Source organism: Pungitius pungitius, chromosome 19, assembly GCF_949316345.1.
Source record: "Pungitius pungitius chromosome 19, fPunPun2.1, whole genome shotgun sequence".
In the NCBI taxonomy this organism is placed as follows: domain Eukaryota; kingdom Metazoa; phylum Chordata; class Actinopteri; order Perciformes; family Gasterosteidae; genus Pungitius; species Pungitius pungitius.
Genome location: NC_084918.1, coordinates 2,736,272 through 2,755,713, shown reverse-complemented (window position 1 = coordinate 2,755,713; position 19,442 = coordinate 2,736,272). Strand labels below are relative to the sequence as shown.

The window sequence follows — 19,442 nt, the reverse complement described above, 5'->3', positions numbered from 1 at the left end:
GGGAGCGCTAACGGTGACAAACTGGGGCAGGAGGCGAAGGCGGGAGCTAACGTTGACGATTCAGCCTGCTCCTGTGAATTATTCATGTCTCGCGCATTCAACGTATTGTAAATGTTTAATGTCGTTTATTCTGTAAACATGACATCGGGTGCACTTTGGATGTCGCATTTGTACAAAATACAAAGGAAACTAAATTTGAAATGATTTCAGTAACGACCCAGACTTCTTTTGTCGGCTCAGTTGGATATTATTTCACTGTGTTCTCATAGGACTGTTGTTCAATGCTACATTATCAGAGTACCAAATGCAGCTTCTTCTTCTTTTTTTAACGATAGGAAATCAAAATAATTCCATGCCTTTTAATACACTGTCTGGAGAAAAAAAATTGGCAACCCAAGTCAGCATGATAATGAGAGTCTGCAGCATTCGTAATCGCAGATTGTCTGCTTTGAAAGTCCTGCTCCATTCCAACTCTCCGAAGCCCACGTAGGGGGACACACAGATGTCAGCGTCTCTCTGTGTGATGCATGGTGGCCAGGCCCGTTTTCTTTATCAGCGCAGCGTACTGTACTCTCCGGCTCGCTCCCAGCAACACACCTCCCCTGACTCCGAGATAAAACATGGGCTCTGTCACACAGGCTTGCGCCGAGGCCCCGGCAGGGGAGCCCTAATGATCGCAATAAAAAACAAATGCAAATGATTACCTTGGGGTTCCCTCTCGTGTTGAATCTGTCGCTCAGCCTCTGGCTGTCGGGATGGATCACTGGCATCGTCTGTGGACGCCGAGTGTTAGGAAAATAAACACCGACTGGGCCGGCGCCGGCACAAACAATGCAACAACAGTAATGCTGTTATCTGCGGCGGGGGGGGGGGGGGGGGGGGTTTGGTGCCAACGCCGAGGACGTTTTTTTAGAGGAAAATGGCGCGTCGCGGTCGAGAAGAATCACACCCGGCCCATCCAAGCGCTTCCAAAAGCTCGCTGTCTTTTGGTCGTTCTGATAAATGAACGTTTTTTTTGGTCATATAATATTGTTGATATTGTTGGTCGTGTTAAATGTTCTGCTCTCACAACCACAAAACATCAAGAGTTTTTATCAACCTCTGTTGTTTGTATCGTGCAATACTATGAATCACGCTGCCTACATGTTGATGCATGAATGTTTAATGTTGAAACTTTTAAGCAAATCTTAAAATGAACTACTTGTAAAATAATATTTCTATAATGTGGCTTTGTTACTTTAACATACACACGTGTATGTAGGCGCTCACTCGCTCCCTCACGGGTGGCAGCGTTCATGAAATAAAGTGAAAATCCGGACTGTGAATCTTGTCACATTTGATTCAAATCATGGCGAACAAACACCACAACTACGCATGATTATGTAATTGTTGGCTAACCTTTGATTTCTTGACAACAAATAAGCTGCTCCTGTCGGTTCCTTCAATGAATGGATCATTTATAATTAGTATGCATGTCCAGTTTTTAGCCAAAAGGCAAGTTGCCAAACAATACCTTAATGTAGCTTCATTTTTTCCCCCTTCATTTTTTTTTTACATTTTATTCCCAGGTCAGGCTTAGGAAGAAACAAATGCATCCTTTCCCATCAACTTCATCAACTTGAGTATCATCAGCAGTTATTTTTTTCCTCACTGCAGGCTGAGAAAATGGAAATTAGTCCCGAGGCTGCTGTTGAATGGCCGGGCATATTTGAAAATGTTTTGGCTCTGGTAGGTCATAACTAAAGAGTCGAGTCAACACAAAAACCAGAGGCCCCTATAAAACCATTTTTATGAATTATTTCCTTAAGTGTGTCAGACCTTTTTTGGGGGGGATTCGGGGGGAAAAGGGAGGTCAAACCAAACGGCAGCACATCGCTGTTATCATTTCCTCTCGTTTAAAGCCGTGGATTTGTGAAATTAGGCCTCAGGGGACTCCGCGTTCCACACGAAATCGTAGATGTTTGACTCCGGGGTGACATCGGCCTCCAGCCCTCCGTCGACAGGTGAATGGAGACTTAAAGCGATGGCAGATTAGTTCATGGAAGGTCTAGGAAGGTCTCTCTCTCTCTCTCTCTCTCTCTCTCTCTCTCTCGGCAGACGCGCGGGTCGTGCATTGTCTCTGGTAAGCCCTCCTCGCCGTAAAGCCGCCGCCGATCCTCCGGGCGACTCGCGTCCCTCCGGCTGCACTCGTCGGGAATAAATAGACTGAAATAGTATTTGGAGTAAAGGGAACGCTCGTAATACTTACAATAACTTACACGTTGATTCAAGGTCGACGGGAGCCCCTGCTGGTCTTTCTACAGACCTATAGATAGATACAAAGCGTACGATTTGAGGCTTGAGATGGCATCACAGCAGTGAAATACAAACACACCTGCAGCAGTATTGCTGCAGCTGGAAATGCCTGCTTTTTATTATTTTTTATTTCAACTATTTTTAGTGTGTGTTGTTTGGCTCCTCTGGGGCTCAAGGTGCCTATCGGTCAGAACAATCTAAACAACAATTTTCTGATTGATTTGTCATGCGGTTATATAAGAGGCTGAAATGAACTGAGCGCACTGCGGCCCGAGAAGACTGCGAGAAATGAGCCCGCGTTTGGTAATAATGATGCCGCAAGCCAAGGAAAAACGATATGTGGGGCTTTTGTTTTTAGCTCATTTTGCTAATGATGTCTTCGTCATTAAGCAAATGACCAGAAATACACCACCATTGTTTCTTCAAATATTAAAAAAAAAAAGAGGATTTTTCTTCCTTTTTCTTGGATAAAAATAAATGAACGAAAAGTTAACTTCAAATGCCTCTCTTGATATTCTGGGAATGTGTATGTCATTATGAATGATGCAATATCCGCTCCGCGAGAGCAGGGAGTTACAATGAAGCACAATGTCATTAGGGCCGTTCTCCAAGTTTTTTAGGTGGTCTTAACTATCGGCCCGGAATTACTTTTCTAATGAAGTGAATTTGAATAATGCATCGGCGGACAGATTTGGAACAGCGATACGGTGATGATTAGGATATATGACTGAAGACCAGATGTGGCGGTCCACCTCTGCGTGATGCACGACGCATTCACATGATTAATGATGACTGGTGACGTCGGGGGGCGGCGGGGGGGGGGGGGGGGGGTTCCTCCTGGACAGCTCGCTCCCCCCGCCCCCGGGTGTCAGCTTTGACCAAACGCAGTCATGTGCTGGATGAACACAAAGTGGAGAACTGTTCATGGGGCCAAAGAGAAAAAGGGCTCCAGGCTAAACAGCCCCCCTGCAGAGAGACAGGTGTGGAGATCTGGAGAGGTGCGTCTGTGGCAACCGATTAACAAAGGGCAACACACTTGAACTTTGTGTTAAGTTGTGTTACTCGTGGCGTCGGGTTGGTTTGCGTCACAGAGACACCTGCTGGTTTCAACGCGACGCGAGGCCTAAGAACTGGAGGGGGGGGGGTCGCACGCGGCGTGTAGGACGCCGTCCACATTCATTGCCCGCACATGAGTGTTTGTGTGTGTGCGTGTGTGTGTGTGCGGCTCGTTGGTGCTTTTTACTCTGCAAACAAAGGCAGATGCGGGTAGATTGGGATTTAAGATTCTGATTTAATTAGCTTTGACTCTCGGGGGCTGCCTCTAAGGTAGTTGCTCCTACACGCTGCAAAAACTCATTATGGATGAATTAATGAAGTGGGACGTACACTTGGCATCATCCATGTGGCATGCACTGATGCATTATGCATTATTGTTATTATTATTATTTTAGGGCATAGGCAAATGCGGTTTGTTTGTCGGGTGGATATCAGGGACACGGAGAGACGTATTGATTCTAACGTCAACATCGCGCCGCAAGTGTTATATTTATTCCGGTGTCTTATTCACGTCTGAGATCATTGTGTAAGATGCACGCGGGGAAGTACTTTTGATACTGACTGGTCCCGATTTGAATCACAGTGTTCTCTGCCAACACCCTGCGTCGTCCTGGCGTCTGCGCTGTACGCAGAAAGCTGTTTGCATCAGGTTCCATTTATTCACCAGAGAAAGCGCACAGCCCATTTCCTTTGATTAGTTGTGGTTCCGACATGAAAAGAACGGAAAAGAAAAGCGATGTGCTCAAGTGAGATAGGACAGTGTGCAGCCCACTGTGTCTATAAAACCTGCAAATATCCCTGAACGTAATGGTTTCTATGAAACTGCTTGTTTTTGTTTGTCTCTTTTTTTACGTGAAGCCAAAGTCACCGTCCTGTAGAGCTGAAAATCAGTATTTTAAGATGAAATAGTTGTTATAATTTGTTGATCTATGGATGGATCCACAAATTGTTTCCTACCCAAACCGTGTACCTGCTCAGCATCACAGTGCTATGCAGCCAATAAGGGTTTCTTTGGAAATGACAAAGAGCAAAACAGTTACAATTATCACATCTGCGACACAAACACAAAGGAATGCTAATGTCGCGCCGTGTCAGTTTGAAGTGTAAATATGCTAATATGCAATTACTTGCTCGACTACAATAACTTTATCAGGTGATAATTGTCTTTTCCCAGGGCATCAAATCAGTTTGCTATAATAAGATGAAGAGATAAACCGTTTTTCATTGTCACTCTATTGATGCAACAACATTTTGTTTGGCAGCAGTGAACAACAAAAAACAATACACACCATAAAAACACACGGAAGTATAAATGCTAGTATGGATGCATGGTGGGTAAATTGCCCACACAATAAAACGTCCGCCTCGTGCTCACAGTTTACTCTGCGGTACCCAACAGTCAATAAGTGGTCAACAGATGTGCGTGTTGGTGAACAACGTGCACGCCAGAGACTGAGCGTGTGAGCGTGAGCATCGATGGCGCAGCAAACACAGCCGTGACGTACCAGTGTAGTGCGTACCGAGGACCAGACATGAGCTCCACGGGGGGGGGAGGTGATGAACCGCGACCCGGCCTCCAGAAATATCCCACGGCTGCTTTATCGCATCCCGCAGCGTGCACGACAATGCATCATCAATTTAAGGACCCCCCCCCCCCCCACCCCCTTTTCTAATGAACGCGAAGGACTCTCAAGCAAAGCGATTTGTCCGCACGGATCGCAGACTGTGGCGTCTGCGCGGGCCCCTTCACCCCCCCCCCCCCCCCCCCCCCTCGAGAGCGCTCGCCCCCTTCATCTCTCAACCCGTGACATAAATGACATGATTCAGTGGGCCTGTGGGAGAAGATGACGGACAGCCGGCTCTGAAATGTTAATAAACTGCAGCGTTTTGTACAGCGGCCCCGGTTCGGGTTCTCGACTCAACGGGCACAGCGTTGACCTCGTGGGTTGTCGCGCTGCTGCTGCGGGGGGGTGGGGGGGGGAGGCCATAGTGTAGCCATAGTGACACCTGCAAGTCAATCCCCGCCGAACTCACGATATAAAAAAAAAAAAAAACCCAAAAGGACACGTGTGAAAACAGTTGAAAAAGGAGATTCAAACGAGGCGACTTGTCGTCCTTGTCACTTCTCATCACTGCTGATCTCGCAGGCGGAGTGTGAAAGCAAAATAAAAGGATGCTTAATGATTGTCGGTGGCGCACTCGACCTTCCCGCCGCTCGTCCTCAAGGAAACGCTCCGGTGGCGCCTAAAGCTTCGCCCGCCATCCCAGACAAATGCCCTCGTGAGGAGCTTATTATCTGCATCACTCAGAGTGCAACAAAAAAAATAATAAGGTGCGCGTGTTTTGTACGTGCACAGAGGCGACAGAGTTCATGGATTATTTGGCATTTGCATCAATAGTGGATCGGTTATCTATCTGCAGAATTTGCACAGTGGTCACTGCATTACCTCCCATCGTTATACTGGTACATTTTGCACAGCAGCTTGTGCGGATCGATGGATGATGTGCAGCCAGAGGTTTAATATGATCTCCTACAGCACATCAAATGACAAATTTGCTCAGAATATTGTTATGGACCTTTTCTTATTGTATTGACCTTTCAGTGTGAGGGACGCTCTTAACTACAGTAATAAGACTTTCACACTGTGTGGGAGATGAGTCAGACCCTCCCCCCCCCCCCTCTGATGGTAAAAGCAGTTTTGATGTGGAACAGAAACATTGGAGCACTCTCAGCGATTCTGAAGGTTCCCAAAAATATTACAGTCATTTTCACTCTTTGAACACAAACCGATATTCAGATAAAATGAAACACGGATGTTTACAATAGCTCTAAATTATGCAATGTATTGCGTTCTTTTCTTCCGTAGGAGAGAGATGGGGGGGTGGGGGGTGGCGACATGTGTGTATTGTAATCTAATACAGTTGTAATTAAAGGATAGTGTGAACTGGAGGTCATTTACTGGGTGGATATTAAGAGGGAGATTGTAGTACTTAAAAAAGCCCACACGCGCACATTCTGTTTGAAGGCACTGCCATCTAGTGGAAATCACCTGCAAGTACAGATACTGGCCCAGCATGCAGTTTATAGACCATGCTGGGCCAGTATAGAAACAATCAAGTAATCTCAATTCTGTCATGTCTTGGAATGAAAAATACGAGAAAAGAGGCTAAAAATAACCCTTTTTATTAGGTAGGTTTCTGTTTTGGGGCCGATGTTCTAGATTTGTCAACTAAATATGTTTTCCTTGTGACCGGCTGGACCGGACTACTCATTTTCCCTCCAAATGCATGCTGGGAAAGCGTCAAACTATCTTACCTCAATTGAAAATTAGGGATTTAATTAGAATACAAATCAGATGATCGGACGTGTGTTCAGCGGATTGAGGGGCCACATGTTGCAAATATACCAAATATATAAAACTGGGGGTAATTATAAAAAAACATTAACCCGTGTCAATGAATTCATTTTGTATTACAGGGTTACGGCCACTGGGTGGCGCTCATCAACCTTCACCATGTCGGATTCAGCCCACAGAGGGACCCGATCATCTTAACTAAAGGCGCTGCACACCCACACAAGTGCTTTCCATCATTGCTGCTGGAAGCTGTGCAACGCCTCGCTGGAAACAAGCCCACACCCCCACGCCCCCACTCCTCCACGCCCACACACCCCCACGCCCCCATGCCTCCACAACCCCACGCCTCTACACCCTCATGCCCCCACGCCCCCACACCTCCACACCACCACACCCCAACGCCCCCACACCCCCACAGCTCCACACCACCACACCCCCACGCCCCCACTCCTCCACGCCCACACACCCCCACGCCCCCATGCCTCCACACCCCCATGCCCCCACGCCCCCACACCTCCACACCACCACATCCCAACGCCTCCACACCCCCACGCCCCAACGCCTCCACACCCCTACACCCCCACACCCCCACACCTCCACGCCCCTACACCCCCATGCCTCCACACCCCCACGCCTCCACACCCCCACGCCTCCACACCACCACACCCCAACGCCTCCACACCCCCACGCCCCAACGCCTCCACACCCCTACACCCCCACACCCCCACACCTCCACGCCCCTACACCCCCATGCCCCCACGCCTCCACACCCCCACGCCTCCACACCCCCACGCCTCCACACCACCACACCCCAATGCCTCCATACCCCCATGCCCCCACGTCTCCACACCGCAACGCCTCCACGCCCACTCGCCCCCACACCCCCACACCTCCACGCCCCACGCCCCTACACCCCCACACCTCCACGCCACACGCCCCTACACCCCCACGCCCCCACGCCTCCACACCCCCACTCCCCTACACCTCCACACCCCCACGCCTCCACACCCCCACGGATAACGAATGTGCAAAGTGTCCTAAACCCAAACCCAACGGCCAGTGTTGAGAAAAAGAGAGAAGAAGATGCTGAATGAGAGACTAGATTACCGCTCAGCTACACATGGTGACTTTATCAAACACCTGAGTGGCCCCTGAGTTCGAGATGAAGGTTTGCGTTGACAGCGAGAGGCGAATCTGTCACGCGTGTGCTGTGAGTTCATCACATGCCTGATGCCTTGTGTGATTTTAATAGAATGAATGGGGTAACAGGCCAGCTGTAAGTCTTGCACACATTAATGAACTATAGACTGAACTAACAATGTCCTAGGCATCATTTTAAAAGGGATGTATACAAATCAAGGTGAAATAAATGGCTTTAAATGATCAGAGATTTTATGAATGCTATATTTTGCTGGATAAGATCTGAGAAAAGGAACCCATTTTGCTATATTTAAAAAAAAAAAACCATCAGACTTGAGCTTATTATTTCTGACATTTCAAATCTGCCTGGAAATGTAAATGAGGGGACTAAGTGGTTCCGTGCCACTATTTCACATTACCAATCAGAGGGAACATTTTCAGAAATAGGACAAATAGGGCAGACGGAGCTGCTGGAATTATTTTTGAGGATCGTTAGCCAATTTCTTGGTAATAGCGAGAGCACAAATCACTCAAGTCGTTCACTACTTGTTTTCAAATACCTCATAGATATATATATATATATATACACGTTCTGCACTACATCCAATTCTACTGCTCTGCAGAAATGAGAATCTCAGCAAAAACCCTGGAAACAGGGGGATGAATTCATAAATCAGGCCACACTGCAGCGTAGCACCTCACACGGCTGGTTCATTTAGCCCAAAAAGAAAGGTCTGCCTTTAAGGACCATTTCCAAAAGCCCAGGGGCCAATCAGTGGGAGTCAGGAGGTTGAGATGAAATCAGACGTGTTCTGTTATAACGGGCTAGGAGGAGAGGAATCAGACATTTCAGATTTAAAAAAAGCTAAAACGACCTGCAGCTTCTCAAAGTAACCGTTAATTGTGGAACACAATTCATATTCTTCAGAAACACTGATTAAAGAAATGTCGATTGAGGGATTGCGATGAGTCACAGACGCTTGAGGGGCCCGCCGGCCGCGACGTGATAACAGCAATACGGGCGCCATAATGACAGAGCTCTTCAAATGCTGCTGCATCACACGCATTGTGCAGAAGACGGCCACACCTCATAATTGACCATTTATAGGGGGGCCACCTGCCGTATGGAGGCCCCATTGTGATACATCGGCGGCTTGGGCTGCCGGGGAAAATTAGATGTGGCTTCGGAAATAGAGACAGCGTTTAGTGGCCTGCTATGTGTGTGTGTGTGTGTGTGTGTGTGTGCATGGTCTCCTTGGAGATAAAGGCGGAAGCGCTTGTAATGGATACTTAGCCTCAAATGAGTTATTGGCTGTTTGTTATTCTCCATTGAGGGAACCAATTTGCGGGTTACGGAGCAATTAGCTATTTATGCACAGTGCCGGGAAGAATAAGTGCGGAGACTTCCTAAGTGGGTCCATCAAAAGTCCTACGTACACCTCTCTGATACTAAAAATGTCCCTCTGTGTTTGACTGAGCTTCATAGTACCTCACTAATACACAGTATTAGCCTTCCACCTAAAGAGCTGCCATTAAAGGTAAAGTCAGGTTATATTATGGCGCCATCGGATTGAGTGTCGTGATGAATATTCATAAATTGCTCTAATGAAGACCTCACATTGATTAAGCCTCTTCTAATAGGCTGTATCGCAGCGAACGCCACCCTCTAATTGGATGGCGGTGACTTTGGGAAGTACCTCCACACAGCGGCCACGTTGGAAATGAAGATGTGCGGCCCGCTAACGGCGTAATTGACAGGGATGAAGATGGATGGATGCGCGCGGCTCCCAGACCCTTCCCGCCTGGAGGCAAGAGGAGCCTACAGCTGTGCCCCCCCCCCACACACGAGGCAGCATCTAATCATCTCTACAGGTGGAGTTTAGGGGAAAACATCAGTTGCGATTCAGTGGATACAATTCAAAGGCAACCACGAATTACTGGAGCTGTTATCCAACCTGTGTTTTCTTTGTGATTACTTTAAATTGTGAATTGACTAAAGCCTCCTAGTCCAATCTCCAAATGCAATCATCTGTTTTCATATCAAAATGTAGAACTGTTGCCCATAATCTCTGGATTGAGAGGATTTCTATTCAAATCCTCTCTCTGTTTACATTTCAAACAGCCTTAATGTTAAGCTCATCAACCCTTCTGTGTATTCCCCGACATTCTAAATACAACGTTCACCATTGGTGCCAAAATGTGGCCAAATCCTTAATCAGGTCCACGTCCTGTTGGGGTGAGAAGGCCTGCCTTCAGTGGCTCCACTCCACTGGCTGGCTGCGCTGCAGACGTGATGCGACACATGCGTCGGGGCAGCCACTGGCACGTGGCGCAGCTGCAACGGGCTGCTCGCGGAATCGTGCACTAACGCATGAGGCCACGCTGCAGGGAGCAAAGCCGCCGTCCCCGTGGGTCTGGTTAGCTCTCGGCTCTGGGTGAAGGCTCCATTTGCGTTACAAATCCATCAAGTCACTCACTTACACAACAGAGACGGTTGGACACAACTAAGCTAACGTGCCCCCCCCCCCACCTCTGCTGGGTCTCTGCCGTCATCGATCTCAATGGTCGTGGTTATTGTGAGTGGAACGGGTTCGCGTCTCCGGACGTCTGGCCGCGGGAAATCTTTATTTTTAGGTCCACTGTATGAAGCTCCATCATCAAGCTCATTATGTCAAGAAGAAACGGAAGGAGTGGAGCTGCAGTTACCGCTGCCGGCCAGAAGATGACAGTCCCCACAGCCGCAGTCGGGTGAAGCGGAGTCTCGCGTGTATTGATTTGTTTACCTGCAAACGCTCCATCAGTCTGTTATTAGATGCTTTCGCAGAAAGATCTTTGTCCTTTTTTGGGGGGGGGGGGGGGGGGGGGAAGCGTGAGCTAAGCTGCTCTCGAAGACGCCGGCATCGACAGCCGACAACACGATCAATCATCATCCCCCCCCGCCCCCCCCGCGCCACCCGTGGTGACGCCTCGTGACAAAACAAACAGCATCTGCCAAAAGGGATAAGAGCGAAAATCCGTTACTGTAGCGGGTATGCGTCCAATCGCGTTGGTGCGTTCGCTTCAGGCTCCAGTGGTTAAAGGCGCGTCCGGCGCCCGCCACGTGCTCAGACTGCACGATGATGGCGGGGGGGGCTCTCAGGTGTCCACGCGGGGTCACGAAGCAGGGAACCTGGTCCACACAAACCCCCCCCCCCTGCACAGACCTTGTCAAACACAAATGACCTGACAATAAAAGAGGAACCGGGCTCCACTGCGGCCCTTTGTCCCGTCAGACGGCAGCAGAAAAACAACCGTCACCGGAAGATGAAAAGGGGATAAACGCTCCTTCAGAGGAGTCACTTGAAAGGTTTTCTTTGTGTGTCATTGATGTTTTTCAAGGGATAAAGCGGACTTTGTTTCTCCAGTATTTTGATCTCTTCTCCCCCTCTCGGAGGCAACGAGTGCTCCTTGCAGAGAGGAGCCGTGCGATATTAATCCAATCTGCGGAGGTGGTTGTGCTTCCAGGCCGGCTCCTCCCAAGGGGACTTCTCCATTACCTCCCCCCCCCCCCGGCTTATCTCCCGTTCCCCCGGCGCGCCGTTAAAAAGCTTCGTCATTCTCAGTCAAACGTTGCGCTGCCTTTCCCCTCCTGTCTGTTTTATTATTGATCGAGGAGGCTGTAGGTACTTTAACAATGCTTCATGAATAAACTGTGTTTCATCAGCGTCGGGCGAAGGAAGACAATTACAGAAATATCTTCATTCTCATGCTACTGGAGGTGGATCTTGGCCAGTAAAATGACTGTGAGAGCCGCGTTACCTCCCTCTTTCATAGACGCACTTATGAGGACAGGCAGACGCTGTTAAAGCTGAAATAGAAAACAGCTTGTAAGAGCTTCAGGGTGTCATAAGTCATGAGTAATTGATGGTTCCACTGGAGAAGGCCATCACACGGAAACGTTGCTTTTGAAATGGACGGAAGCAGAATGTCCTCGTTAAATGTAATGATTTAAATGTCTCCGTGATGAATTAAGCTTCAAAAGAATTAGTACAGCCCCTCGATATTCATCCTTTTTACACGCACAAGCATCAGTCCCATCTCAGTGACTGCAGAGAAGCGTCTGTGTGGGAGTCCTCCGGATCTCCTCTCTGCTGTTTCCCGTGATGTCGGACATCCGTCTGTTTACATCTCACGCCGATTTGTAACCACGAATTTAACTGTGCTGACTCGGTCAATCCTTTTTTCATGTGTCGTTCATGTGCACCACATTGATCCTGCCGTCAGAAGCTGAGATCTGCAGCTGTGGGGGGGGGGGGGGGGGGGGGTTGAGGCGGGGCTTTGCTTTTGTTTCATAAATGTCACACAACCCGGGATGCTGGGGATAATTATACCAGATCGGTGGCTTAATGTATGTTAGTACATCAGAATTTATATTTCCTATGGACTAAAGTATGATCTAGTTCATAAAAAGAGGCTGTAAAACTTTGATAGCCCGGAAAACACCGACGCACATCGAGGGTTGATTCTCAAAATGAATCGCAGGCATGTTCGCAGAGCGCCACCGACGGATGATTAAATGCCATCTGGCCCGACGTTAACGACTCCCATTTGTGCTGCGACGCTGCAAAGAGATGCAACGAGGGTTGGGGAAAACAAAAAACTTCCGCGAGTATTCATGGATAATTGAACGTACACGGGCTTCACGTTTCCAGGATGCGAGCGAGAGGAGAAAATTAACAGCTCTTGTCCACAAGGCCTCTTTAGTATCCCGATAGCACGGGAACACTCTCCAGTTGCACCATCAACACTTCTAAATATTTAATGGCGTCTGTCACAGGATCTCACTTTTGACATTGACGTCCACCTCTGAGCCCGCCGAACGCTTCCGTCACACGGCCTCCTCTTCCTCCTCCTCCTCCTCCTCCGATTGCAGCGCGGCGCAGCGCAACCGCAGGGTGTAAAAATAAAGAGCAGCATCCTTCGACTCATTTGTCACCTTCACGTGAGGGCGGGAGGGGGGGGGGGGGGGGGGGGACCAGAAGGCCGGAAGAGGTGAGGACGGAGCTCAGCGAGTCGCCTCGCCGTTGCCCCGGACGACGGCCCTCGGTAAACAGCGCGCTTTCTGCTCCCACGGGCCTCTCTGCTCCTGCTTGTTGATTTGTTGCTTTGGGGTTAGAAGGTCGCTACACAATCAAAGGTGGCATGAAAACATACACACGCATGAGATGAAATCTCCTCAGGGTCCACCTGTTTGCGCCCCCACGCGATGACTGAATTCGCCGACATGTAATTGGCGTATTTTCTTCTATATTTGGAACGCTTATTATTTTTGCTCCGAGCAATAAATCCACAATGCAGATGAAGAGGAATGCCATGCGCTTATTTTTCTGCTCCTCCTCCTCCTCGCCCGTGCCGTGTGCTTGATTCCAGCTGATTTCTTTTTTATTCCACCTTCGAGCAGTTCAATATCACTGATTAAAATGCTATAGGTGCCGGGTTCAGCAATAATTACGGATCTCCTGGCCGGAATGTGCATGAGTCAATAATTTCAATTGATAATTACTTGGAGAAAATGCATCAGTGGGAACGGTTTGAGGGGAGGTGTTCACGGGGACATTATATTGACCGGGATTGAGTTAAGGATCCTCTCCTGAATCCAGCAGGAGGGCTTCTTGCTGTCAAAGCAGTGGGATTGAAAACCTCCTGTGAAAAAGGAGCGAACTGTAGTTTTTATGCAAAGACACAACTGATATTTTGCATCAATTACAGCCGGTGGCCTCGTGTTTTGTTGATCCGACTGATCAAAGAAATTCTTTTTAGTATTTTTCGATCCGAGATGTTTTCTTCTCCAACGTTTGCAGGCATACTGCAGTCAAGTTGTTTGTCAATACAACTTATTAAAAGCCATCGTGGCTCCTCAAATGATTGCAATCAAAATGTTTTTAACAATATAAGGACACTTGCACAGCTACTTCATAATTAAGATATTTAGGTTTCGCAACTTTTATACCCATGTTTGCTGGCTCAAGGCCCTCCCCACTGTCTTTAAGGGGAACTTTGGCACATTTTATCAATGGGTTGTTGCCACTAGCTGTCCATATGCTAATTGAGGTTCCTCAGGGTTATTTTCTGTGTTGATGCAGCTTTTTTCAGCCTTTCAATAAGAAAAAAAGAGAAAGAACAATTTTAAAAAAAGGAAACTAATGTGACCATCAGGTTCCAACAAGACATGTTTGAGACCTTGTGTCAATCGCAGGTGTTTTCATTCATAAGCGGCTATCACACTTCATCACCACTGTCAAACGTGTGCATTTCGGAGGTTTTGATGATTTTCAGGAGGAGAAAAAGAGGAGATGCTGTTGATGCTCGGAAGGCGTGATCATCTACATTTACTCCTGCCAATTCCGTATCTCTGTGGGGCCCCGAAACTGGAGCACAACAAAAGGCAGCGGCGGCGGCGTGCACAGGCAGCATCAAAAACACTCACGGATGAGATGAGCTGCTTTGATCTCATTTTTTGGCTGCGCACTTGGAATCAGGGAGAGATGTGGAGGGTGGAAGGAGGGAAAAAAACACCACGTCCCAAATGATCCTCTTTAAAACACGCCCGAGAAGACCTCCAATCCGCGTGTTTGCAGGTCCTCACGCGGCATCATAGCGCCCGCCCCCCCCCCCTCCCTTCCCATTGGGTAGCGTGAAAAGACAAAGCAAGCAGACCTCTGATCTCACGCTCCTGTGCCAGTTCTGCAGGTTTGGGGACCTGTTGCACCGCCCTCATCCGCTCTGTGAGTTACGGGCGGCATGTCGGCACCAGTTTGGGGATGAGCTTACCTTGTGATTGACAGGCCATTGCTTTTCAGTTAATCGTAACCCTTCTGGTCTTTAGGTTGTACATCATGTTCATGAAATTGGACAACCAACGACATACAACTATGTCGTACCTTTAGTGTGACATTGACGAGTGGGAACTGTTCAGATGAAGGGAATAAAAGACATGAACCCCGACACGAGGAGAGAACAACTCCAGCCGAGTCAATCAGCATCAGAGCGACAGGCGTCAAACCTGAAACCACGAACTCACACAACAGCAGGTAACGAGATCGGGCCGCCCTGGACAGCTGCCACAATGGTGACGGAGAACAGTTCAGAAATAGCCACTACAGAATGTCGGTCACCTGGTAATGGCGGCTGCAGGTCACAGTGGACGGTTTGGCAGAGAGAGGGAACCCAACAAAGCAGACACACCCCGTCGCCGTTTAATCCTGCAAACTTTAACTGAGATTAAAGCGGAACTTTTAATAATGCTGCTTTGTTTCACCCAAAGTCAATAAGTTCGCACTGCTGAGTCGTCGACTTCCAGGAGCAAGCTTCCGATTTTTAAATGCGATAAGAAGTTCCTATTTTTTTATGAAGCTATGAGCAGTAGTCACATCTCAGTAGAGGCTTCAAAAGAGAGAATTCTCACACAATTAGCCGTGTGGGTGCAGCGAGGTGCACCATCGTCTCATCCAGTGGAGATTATATGGACTGGAATGTTGAGAAGAAACCAAAACTTGAAGGTTTACTTCTAGTCCTCATTTGATTTCTAGTTTTCTTTCGTAAAATCAGTTGATTTCAGAATAATTCTTTGTCACTAATACTCAAGTTTATTCACTTAATCATATTTTATTGTTACCATTAAGACAAAACGAAACATTGTAAACATACTTTAATGAGCCTATTTGTATCCGCTGGTCCAATACAGCCAGCTATATTATCTATATATTATATGTAAAACAAAATATATATATATATATATATATATATATATATATATATATACACACACATTCCTTGGTCATCAGATGAAAACTATTCTAATTCTAATGAGAACTTTCTTGAAGAATCCGATGACCTGTTTCATTAATTCTTCATATCTCATGAAATATTAACCCAGCGTCCTTGCCAAAACCTCAGATTAAAGTCTTTCATAAATTGGCATGGCAACCAAAGAAAAGGGAACCGGGCGCATGCGGACGTTATGTCGGCCCATCATTGGCACCGCAGTCAGCAAAAAAAAAAAAAGAATATTATCAAAAGAGAGGTGAAAATGATTTAGGTTACAAAGCCTCAAAATGGAACGTATTGTCTGGTTTTATGTAACAATGACTTGGTTCTCATTCAAACGGGACGTGAATTCTACTGGCCGCATGATCACAGCTTTGCTGGAAATAGAAAATGATTTCCTCTTCTCTTCTTTAGAGAGACAAACGCATCAAGAGACCGGAGGAGAATACGTACGAAAGGCCTTTATCTCGATGCTCAAAAGGTTGGTCAATTAAACTCGGTGGGTTTTCCGTTGAAGGGGCGAGATTCCTGTTTGATGAGCCCACTTTGAGCAAACAGCAAACCAACACACGGGCCGCCAATCTTTAAAGAGAATCTGATTGATTTCCTGAGGAGTGAGACATTATCTGCAGTCTGTGTGTCTGTAGGCGAGAAAAGGGCCAGTGAAGAAGGACACGACAGAGGCAGAAACTATACTACGAGCTGGATACATTACTGACAGGTAGCTGTTTTTACTTAATCAACTAATCGTCAAAAGATGTCGAAGGAGGACAACGGAGCAAATTACATCCATCGAACTTTTGGGTTTATTCACAGAAGATACTGCACATGAATCAAATCATTTTTAGTCTTTTGGAACCCTGAAGTCCAGGGAAATAGCATCAGCAATATCTTTTCTCTGGACAATAGTCAACACGGAAAAATATCGCAAAAAGCTGTTGAAAAGCCTAAAAATCAAAAGACCCGTCGAGTCCGAAGGATTTTGGTGACACTCTGTTCCTCTCGTGCCGTCCATCAAAAGTTTCTACAGTTTTTAGGGGGAATTTTCAGATGTTAGTAAGATAACACTACAGGATGCTTACTGTGTGCAGTTAGCATAGCATTGCTAGCGTTTAGCATGCACGTATTAAGTTCAGAATACGTAGCTGCTAGCATGCTTGTGGCTAGATTAGTGGCCACAGAAAAAGAAAAATACAACTAGTTTTATTGTCTATAAACACGGTAAACAAATGATTGGAAGTCTACCAGCCACTTAATGTCATATTGGATTTGTAGAATAAATAAGTATTGCTTATAAATTGATGTGTTATTCAATAAGCTACATTGAAAGAAAGCCCATCTTCAACAAGATAGTTTGTTGCTTCTCCCACTGAATCTTTCGTTAGTTTTCTTCTCTGCTGCAGAAAATCTTAAGCCTCTTAAAATAGTCTGCAAAGAGTTTTTTTTAATTTTTTTTTTTACCTTAGGAGCTCTCTTAAGGGATCAGATGCTCCCTGAATAACTTTTGTCCTTACAGCGCTTTGAAGTGTAAGGGGAAATCCCTGGAAAACGTTACAGCTCTTTGCACCGCGGAGCTTCATGAATAAGGCCCCGTGATCTCCGTGATGTAATTGGGCGCCGGCGCAAACCCGGCGTGATGTGGCGCTCGGCGGCGCTTTCTGCGCGGCGGACGGCGGCGGGGTTTTCCCGGTGAGACGGACTAATATATTCTGCCTTCGTGAATTTCAAACCAACGTGGGTTTAGGAGTGAGTCACTTGTTACTGGCGACGGCCTCTAATTTCCCCAGGCGTGATTTCAGAAGGGATCCTGATGGCAGCTTTGATGCGTTTCAGAGGAGAGGAGAATGGACTCATGCTGCATGGTGACTGAGGGCGGACGGGGGGGGGGGGAACAAGTGAATGGAGGTGAACCGTAGCGGCGTCGCCAATCAGGATCCGCCAAAGTCCACATTTGTCTCGGGTCACTAAAGGACACAAGAAATGCAGCTTGATTCTGGCCACGTTGCTGTACCACCGAGCCTACTTTTCAGTCCCCGTTACTCAGAACTGGGCTTCGGATTCCCAGAGCACTGACCCGAGACCAGTGTTTATTGGACAAGCCTCACTCATACCACCACGGACTGGGTCCTTTCTCGTGGCAGTAAGGAAACATCGAAGGATCGAATCATCTCTGATCCAGCTCCCGGTAACAAGTGCATCACCCCCATTAACGGGCCACATCGGGGATTATGTTGAAGAACAGTATATGTGGGTTGAGTTTGAAGAGTCTTTTGAGTGCTGCTCTCGGGGGGGGGGCTTTGTGGCTTGTGTTTATTTATGTCACAAGAGAAAAGAGTGCCCTTATTTCCGCTCTCAGGTTCTGGCTCGTGACTCATACTGACTCATGAAATGTCATGTTACTTGCAGCACATCCAGAGAAACGCGCCTTTTCATTGCAATGTTTGGTGTGATGTTGTTTAGTTGTTTCATTTCAACTCTTTTGTAACATGTGTATCTGCAGTTAATTGTCATTGCTTCAGCTGATTCACTGTCGCTCACCTCTCGACAGCTTCGGGGATTTTCATCACTTGTCGCTCTCACGGGATCTCCACAGCCGGGCCGGAGGTTATAACTCCCACCTGGACGCTGCTGACATGAATAAGATAATTGAAAATGATGCACATTTGTGATTGTACATACAGTGAATGTTTGGGGTTTTGTGCCTGAGCAGAATGCCAAGAAAGAAAAACCCTGCGTTTTATGCATCGACTGTTTGTGAAGCCACCAACCGCACACACACACGCACACACACAAACACACACACACACACACACACACACACACGCGCCTACGCAAACACCCTTGCCGGCTATGGGAGGATATTTTCAATTAATCAAGCTTTCTCATCAATAATTCATGGCCCCTGCAGCCAGTCACTCTTCTCCAGCCATTTAATGAGGCAGCCCAGCCAGAGGGACGCCGTGCGCACATTACTCCCATTATGGCCCCCGCGCTCGTGACCGCGGCCCGGCTTATTAAACTAATGCCGCCGTTTGTGCCCTGCGGTCAAAAATCAAACATCCGTCAAAAGGCTGTTTGCGAAGACACAAAAAAGGGGACACAAATGACAGTTTTAGTAAACACACGGGAGAGAGCATCTCACCTTTTAGTGTCGCGCAGAAAACCCTCCGGTTGCTAAAGTCTTAGCAATTGGAGAGACCAGGCGGAGGTTTGTCGAGGGAGGGGGGGGGGGGGGGGGGGGGCGATGAATTATTAAAGCCAACTTTGCTGCGACAGAGCAGAATGTTCCGGTTTGATAACATTTTTAAAGTGAAATTGCAGCCCTGATTTAAGACCTAACCCCGAGAGACAGGAGGGGTGGGGGGGGGGGGGGGGGGGCGCAGCTGTTGGGAATAAGCTTAGAGCAAAGTCTCGCATCGTCTACGTGGGGTAAATTCTGCTGCAGCTTCCACAGAATGTGAAATCGGTTGCCGGGTGTTGAACAAGGGCCTCAATATCAGGGCGTCATTTTCCTCCCTGCGGGCTGAAAAGGGGACGTCGCGGCGCATCGCTCCTCGCAAACGACTCTGGCTTTTAAAGCGACGTCCATCAGTTTCCTGCTTTCAGCGATACGTTTGGCGATGAGTTGTCTTGCAATTCATTTTCCACTCACATGTCTTCGCTGTCACAAGGCGCGTGTTTATTTATTTACTTTGCAATTATCTCGGACAGCAACTGCCAAAGCGATTCACTCCTCGTGTTGACTCTTAATGTATTCTGAGAAAAACCAAAGGCAACTGAGAAAGAGAG

At 47.6% G+C, this 19,442-nt stretch overlaps 1 protein-coding gene across 1 annotated transcript; it reads left to right on the top strand.

The window, feature by feature from the left end:
- Positions 1–7,065: 7,065 nt before the first annotated feature.
- Positions 7,066–7,773, top strand: LOC134107514 (uncharacterized). The gene has a single exon (XM_062559354.1). The coding sequence runs from the start codon at positions 7,066–7,068 to the stop codon at positions 7,771–7,773; it is 708 nt and encodes a 235-aa protein (XP_062415338.1).
- Positions 7,774–19,442: the final 11,669 nt, after the last annotated feature.